This window comes from Contarinia nasturtii, unplaced genomic scaffold (assembly GCF_009176525.2).
Source record: "Contarinia nasturtii isolate CC-2019 unplaced genomic scaffold, AAFC_CNas_1.1 Cnas_scaffold_630, whole genome shotgun sequence".
Lineage (NCBI taxonomy): Eukaryota > Metazoa > Arthropoda > Insecta > Diptera > Cecidomyiidae > Contarinia > Contarinia nasturtii.
Genome location: NW_022197981.1, coordinates 2,850,085 through 2,857,057, shown reverse-complemented (window position 1 = coordinate 2,857,057; position 6,973 = coordinate 2,850,085). Strand labels below are relative to the sequence as shown.

Genomic DNA, 6,973 nt, shown 5'->3' with positions numbered 1-6,973 from the left:
ATATGAATTAAATTGAATGTTTTTAAATAGATTTGTTCCCGAAAAGTTGTGGCTAACGATGGACAGTACTTTGAATAAAATATATTTTACATGTTCCTTTAAATAAACTGTTGTAATATATTTTGTTCCGGGAACAAATCAATTTTGTTCCGGGAACAAATCTATTTTGTTCCGGGAACAAATCTATTTTGTTCCGGGAACAAATCTATTTTGTTCCGGGAACAAATCTATTTTGTTCCGGGAACAAAAATATTTATAATCAATCTAATTTAGTTTTATTCATACAATGATTTTTGGATAGAATAGATCCGTAAGATCTCCGCAAGATCCGGATCCAAGCGTGCGTACGTAGCCGCATGATACATACATTCCGTACTCCGTAATGCTATGGCATGCAAATCAAAGAAGGGGAAATAAGAATAACGAATTTGCGTGCGTATTATAAATGTATGCATCATGCGGCACCGTACGCACGCTTGGATCTGGATCTTGCGGGGATCTTACGCATCTATCCTATCTAAAAATCATTGTATGGTTTTATTTCGAACTCAATCAATTTAATGCATATGCTTGAAATCAATCGCCAGCAAAAAATGTTGTTAAAACCATCAGAATCGATTTTCCCAAAAATATATTTTTTATTATGGAGAGTGATGCTTATTTTTAAACAGACTAGCACTGTTCTCTCCAAAAAATGGAATCGATTGTGACGTTGAATTTGTTTAAAATGTTAATCAAATGACTTGACTTCGTGGTAAGAGTGAAATGGAAAGAACAATAAAGTGGACAATTTTTCTTATATGAATGAAACTTGTGAATGTTAAAAAAGCGACATATTTAAAATGAAAATTTAACCGTAATCATCCATTTTAATTAGTGAAAAATGTTTGCAAAATTTTAAATTGGACTCGCAACCATTCATTTGATAATAAAAGTTTGATTCATCAAGGGCACGCCGCTTCTTCTCTAATTAAACTTTTATGGGCGTGCGCTTCTTATTTAGTAGTAATTTCTTTCAGTAAATTGAACTTCATCAAAGTGTTCGCTTTGAAATTGGAATAGTTCTTCGATCATTCTAAAGTTGTTTTTTATAAAAATCTACTAGAAATATGCGAAATATATCCATATTTATTTGTACTGTGTTGATATGCCAAGCAAATTTGTCTACTGCATTTTTGTGGACACTTTTTAATGGCATTTTTGGTGGCGGGCAGCCCATTCAGCCTTCTATTTACGCGCCAATGGGTCAGAACAATCAAACGAATCAAACGAATCAAAGCAATCTCAGTCCACTACAAATGGCACAAATGCAGGCACAAGGATGGCCCACCATGAGCTTTAATTATCCAACAACAGGCATTGCAGGAGCATTTGATGATCTTGCACGAGGTGTCGGCGGTTTTGGCGCTGGAGCAACTCTAGGTTTTCGACATTTACAACCTTAGACTATAGTGTTTACCTTATTTTATAAAAGTTATAAATGCATCAATCGACAGATGTAATATCTTATTTTTTCCTTCATTTCAGGGGTGGCCTCACTTGTAACTGGTTGTATTCAACACTTATTCCATTCAGTAGATAAACGGAGATTATTTTATTTTTGTATATATATATTTTTTGTCAGGTGTGCTTCAAGCCTTCAATAGTTTGTTGGGTGTACTAGGTCCTGGAAGTTCTCAATATGGGGCTATGCTGTATGCGTTTGACATAAATTCTATGTAATTATATCTTTCTAATTTTGCAATTAAATTTTAGACCACAAAACAACACCAATGCAACAACAAAGGGAGATAAATCTTCAAAGGGAGATCAGTCAAATGATGCTCCTGCAGATGGTTGATTTGTGAAAAGAGTAATAAATACGAGCTAAATGAATAAATAAAGCATACCAAATCGGTACAAAAATTTGAGATAAATCGAGAAACTCCTTTCTTAAATTTTGTCATATTGATACATTTCTTGTGTAGTACAGAACATATCTATTGAAAATATCGAGAGGAGAGTATGTTTTTATCAGTGATGGTTTTTTCCTATCTGAATAGCGCTAGCTATTCGCAGCGCCTGTACAGCATTGCTGCCCAGATGCTGAATCGTAGCGGTTGCCGCACGCGCAACACACTTCGTTTGTACCACACAGAGCATATACGTTCGCGTTCGTTCTCTGTTCGACATGCGTTTGTATACTGACTATGGCATTAGTGCATCATACTCTGTGAGCTCACTGGTTACTTAGACTATATGACAATATGTTGTGTGGTACAAAACGCGTGCGGCAACCGCTTCGATTCAGCATCTGGGCAGCAATGCTGTTCAGACGCTGCGAATAGCTAGCGCTATTCAGATAGGAAAAAACCATCACTGGTTTTTATTCAGACATTACTCAGCCATAAGCACACCGAAATTATGCCCCATAAGAGATTGTATAAAATGCAAAACTGTGGCACTGCTAGCGCCACTACGGACAACTATGGAGTTCTAGTCCGTTGGTTGCAACTGAGCAAAAGTCTTTTCACTATTTGGCGGCAACTTAGTGTAGATTACATTGAATTCCGTCGTGGCGCTAGCAGTGTGACAGTTTGGGCATAATTTCGGTACGGCCATAAGCGCTGAATAACATACTCTCTTCTCGATATTTTCAATAGATAAAGCCTTTAGTATTTCAGGCGACGATCTTTTTGTGTAAAAAATAATTAGGGCAAGTAAGCCCAATATGACCACCTATCTTACCAAAATTTCTAAAGCTGAAAGGAAAAAATATTTTTTAGACGTGTATATACCAAATGAAAGAGCACCATTGAAGGTAACTTTCGGCCAAAGAAACCATATTCATATTTTCAACGGTTGACCAATTTTTGGCTACTCCAAAAAATTCCGAAAATTTTCGAGTTTTTTGAAGGGGGCCCAATATGACCACTTATTAAACATTCGATAAATATATTTGGGAAGTCAAGTTAAAACACAATGTGAGTGACTTTTATTCAAAATCCAATCATTTTATTTTATTTTGTCAAAAAAAACTTCGAAATTTGGTGAAAATTGAACTGTAAAAATGAAATGAAAAAAAATCAATGGAAAATTCGGTTTCACAATGAATCATCGGAGTCACAATTGGGACAAGTGTACCAAGAGTTGCGTATTTTTGCACATTCTAAGTGCACTTCTCTCTTACAAGTATTACAAGTATTACAGGCAACAGAATTTAGGTTGGTGAGCGTTTCAGGCATGTCTTTCATGCAAATAATGCAAAAGCCGGCTTTGTTCGTCGCAAGGATTTTCGAGCTGGTTCGATCGGCGGTGTTTTGATCGTCTATCTTCTTCTTCGTTGTCTTCTTGCGCATATTTTTCGTTTTTTTGGACATTGACTCTTCACGACGACTTTTTTCTCTTTTAAATCAGCAATGTTTTCTGGGGAAGTTAACACTGTACTTTTCATAGGTGGACGGCAAATGTGAGTTTCATACAAGAAGGTTATTTAATATACTTTTTTACTTAATTTTGTGATTCGTTATAGCATTATTATTTGTTTTTTGTCTTTTCTTATTTTTTAAATTTGCTCCAATTGCAAATAAATCAACTGAAATCATTCGAACGAACTGACATATGACGTAATTTAACATTTTGAATTACATTAAATATTGAACAAGACTTATTTACGAGCTCATTTCACACAATGAAGATGTTTTTTCGAAAGTGTGTGACATATTTTTTCGATAGTCTTACATCTAGAAACAGTCTTACACCTGTCATCGTTTATAATTTTGAAATTTTTAATTAAAAATGCCTTAAACAAGGTGTAAAGCTAATCATAAAATGTATAAATTATCAACAATTTACAATTTATTTGTCACTTTTGCATGAATAAGTGCGCTCATATTCAGAATTTCGGAGATATACTTAAAAAAAAATGACCAAGCAAAGGTTTTTCATTTTATTTCTGATTGAATTCATTATTTTTACGGTAAATTCAGTTATTTAATATTTGTTTATATAGATAAAGCAATTTGGATATATCTTTTTAAAATACAGAGTTTCATTGCAAGAATCAATGGAGGAATTGTCAGCTCTACATTGAATCGTGTAAGACTGTTTTTATTTGTTTCTTTTTTTTCATTTTCTATTTATTTTTTAAATTATTCGTGGTAATTTTTAATTTCACATTAAAGCAACTATATTAATATCACCTATTCCTTAAACTCCTCTTTCATTTGATGTATTCGACATTTGCTAACTGTTATTAAATTGTTTTCCACATTTTCATTATAAAAATTATGAATTCGACTATCGCTCATCTCTATCAACTATCCCGTCTCAAAAACTGGATGTATATGATACCTTTTGATTTTTTGATAAATTTGGTTCCAGAATTTAACATATACAGCTGCAGTGGTTGAATTCAAAGAAGTGTCGTTATTTACCTACACTCGGAACAATGTCGTTTATGCTACAGAGCAGTTTGTCGCCATTATTCAATCAGCCGAATTGAATGGCGTTGATATTGTCGTGTTCCCAGAAACAATTTTGAATCGTCAAGGACAAGCGGACATTCTGCCGAATACAAACAAATCATACTGCGACGAACCAAAATCTGGTTATATACTCAGAAGTATTGCGTGTGCCGCTCGAAAAGCAAAAAAATATGTTGTTATCAATGCGTTTGCAAAAATAAAGTGTTCTTTAGATGACCAACCATGCAGTGACTCTAATGAAAATTCCACAAATCTTTATACAATGGCAATTGTCTTTGATCGAAATGGATGCGCCGTCGCTAAGTAAGTTGAATCAAATGCTCACCGGTTTTTCAAATTACTTCTCCTTATTTGACATAAATCTTAAATTAATTAAAGATATCGAAAATACAATTTATTTGGTGATGATGGTGCAAGACGTACTGAAAAACCTGACATAGTCACATTCAAAACAGATTTTAATGTAACATTTGGAATTGGTATTTGTTTTGATCTTGCGTTTGACGAACCTATGATAAGTTTAGTGAGACAGGGTATCAAACATTTCGTTTATCCAACAAGGTGGATTTCAAAAATGCCTTATTTTACTGGTAAAAACATTTGGATTTGAAAAAAAAAAATCAAGTCTTATGTGTTAAATATATTTTGATTTACTTTAGCCGCACAATTTCAACAAAGTTGGGCATATGCGAATGATGTTAACTTGCTCGCCGCAAATGTAAATTCACCCGAATGGAGTGTTACTGGTAGTGGCATTTACAGTGGACGTTCAGGTGCTCTGAAAGTTTTTGTTAGTGAAGCACCAACAACGAAAGTCCTCATTGCCAAAGTTCCAGTCAACATGCCGGCAGATTATAGAACTTTATCAATTGTGAATCAACAAAATTCCGAATCACACAGCCAACTTGATTTGAAGGAAGAAGACTTGAGCGAATTTACAATGGAATTTTTAAATCTAACCGAAAATCATAGCCCATCGGGAGCAGTTTGCACCAAAGATATTTGCTGTAATTATACAGTCGAAGCCAGCGATAATGGTGAGCAGAGTGAAAAAGTAAGTTTTTTTCATATGTCTGTGTGTTACATTATATTTTTTGTATATGTGTATTGCATTTTTGTTTTTAGTCATCATATTCATATGCAATATCAGTATTCAGTGGGCATCGGCGCTATGAGCATGTTGAACATTTACTGATTGGTCAAGATGTATGCAGTTTGATTGCTTGCGCCGATATGAATGATAAACTTTCTTGTGGCGTACGGTTTCCAAAGTCACAAGTTCATCATCGATATAAATTTACAAAATTGAATTTGCAAACGACGTTCCCAATGACAAAACGTATGAAAATTATGCCAAATACATTGACACAGGAATTGCTACCACTCAATATAAACGAATTCGATTTTAAATTGTAAGGCATTTAAATGTGAATATTTTTAACATTTTATAAACATTCATCTGTATTCGGTGTGAATTTCAGATCTGAAGTGAGGGGAGCAAAACAGTATAAGGTTGCTTTAAATTTGAAGAAACCAAAGGAAAATCTTCTTACATTTGCCGTTATATCAAGAGACTTTGACAGAGATGAAATCACCAAAAGCCCGACTAAAATTAGATCACTGAAAGATCGGATCGTTGTTTAAAACAAAAAAAAAACTACTATGGAGTCATAATTACTTTGGGCATCATTTAAACTGTCATTTTCCATATATTTGTTTCAGTAATTGAGGCATATATTGTAAATCTATAGTTTTAATGTCAAAGAATAAATTTCCTATCTGAAATAGTTTGCATGTTCATAATACCCTACGTTAATGCATTGAATATTCTATACACAATCTAATGGTTGAGACTTAAAAAAAATCCACTTAGATTGTTGGATTCACCGGAATTTGGACACCCATCCGGAGATTCTATGGTGAATATTTACTATTTTAAGCGTACACGGGTGGGTATTGTTTTTCTGACTCATCGGGTAGGTGACATTAGCTCAAATATTGCTAATTTTTCCTATAACCTGTACATTTGACATGACCTAATAAGTTCTAATTTTTCCTAGCTTTTCTAGTCTACCTCCTAGTTCAGCGGTTACAGTTCTGTTTATACTGTGCATTTTGCTTCGTAAAATCAACGAAAATATAAAATTATTTCAAGTATTAACTTTTTTTACTACTAGCCATTTAAGAATCTATAGAAGTCTACAATATGAATTGCAACACGATTAACGGTGATTACAGCAGTTTTTCGATGAACGTTTTATTTCCTGCGACAAAGAATTCTTAAGTCAAAGCAATGGTTTCCACCCAAATCTTTTGATGGTACAAATTGGGATCGCTTAAACCAAATATAGCACAACTTTGGGTCACTTAACATAAGTAAAAAACACTTCTTTGGAAGTTCTCACTGTGACGCAATACTGCACATCAAATCTGAAAATGATCTGATATAAGCTTTCAGTGACGCTTGCAATCAAATACACAAACAATTTTTATATTGCGTTGCCTCT

At 33.9% G+C, this 6,973-nt stretch overlaps 2 protein-coding genes across 2 annotated transcripts; both read left to right on the top strand.

Moving 5' to 3' along the window:
- The first annotated feature begins 1,033 nt into the window (after window positions 1-1,033).
- LOC116340291 lies at window positions 1,034-1,924 on the top strand. The gene is made up of 4 exons (XM_031766717.1): window positions 1,034-1,422; window positions 1,528-1,548; window positions 1,625-1,694; window positions 1,756-1,924. Exons 1-4 carry the CDS (start codon window positions 1,110-1,112, stop codon window positions 1,838-1,840), a joined length of 489 nt encoding a protein of 162 aa, XP_031622577.1. The 5' UTR covers window positions 1,034-1,109; the 3' UTR covers window positions 1,841-1,924.
- Window positions 1,925-3,828: 1,904 nt separating this feature from the next.
- LOC116340158 (vanin-like protein 1) lies at window positions 3,829-6,253 on the top strand. Its single transcript, XM_031766451.1, has 7 exons — window positions 3,829-3,958; window positions 4,027-4,077; window positions 4,363-4,769; window positions 4,845-5,056; window positions 5,126-5,520; window positions 5,592-5,878; window positions 5,948-6,253. The coding sequence occupies exons 1-7, from the start codon at window positions 3,905-3,907 to the stop codon at window positions 6,108-6,110; spliced, it is 1,569 nt and encodes a 522-aa protein (XP_031622311.1). The 5' UTR covers window positions 3,829-3,904; the 3' UTR covers window positions 6,111-6,253.
- The last annotated feature ends 720 nt before the right edge of the window (window positions 6,254-6,973 follow it).

What these genes read in the sequence shown, in the direction of transcription:
- LOC116340291 (XM_031766717.1), top strand. Translation starts at nt 1,110, where the DNA reads ATGCGAAATATATCCATATTTATTTGTACTGTGTTGATATGCCAAGCA. An exon ending in TGGCGCTGGAGCAACTCTAG is followed by an intron (nt 1,423 to 1,527) that starts GTTTTCGACATT and finishes CCTTCATTTCAG; the next exon opens with GGGTGGCCTCACTTGTAACT. An exon ending in GGTGGCCTCACTTGTAACTG is followed by an intron (nt 1,549 to 1,624) that starts GTTGTATTCAAC and finishes ATTTTTTGTCAG; the next exon opens with GTGTGCTTCAAGCCTTCAAT.
- LOC116340158 (XM_031766451.1), top strand. Translation starts at nt 3,905, where the DNA reads ATGACCAAGCAAAGGTTTTTCATTTTATTTCTGATTGAATTCATTATT. An exon ending in AATGGATGCGCCGTCGCTAA is followed by an intron (nt 4,770 to 4,844) that starts GTAAGTTGAATC and finishes AATTAATTAAAG; the next exon opens with ATATCGAAAATACAATTTAT. An exon ending in AAAAATGCCTTATTTTACTG is followed by an intron (nt 5,057 to 5,125) that starts GTAAAAACATTT and finishes GATTTACTTTAG; the next exon opens with CCGCACAATTTCAACAAAGT.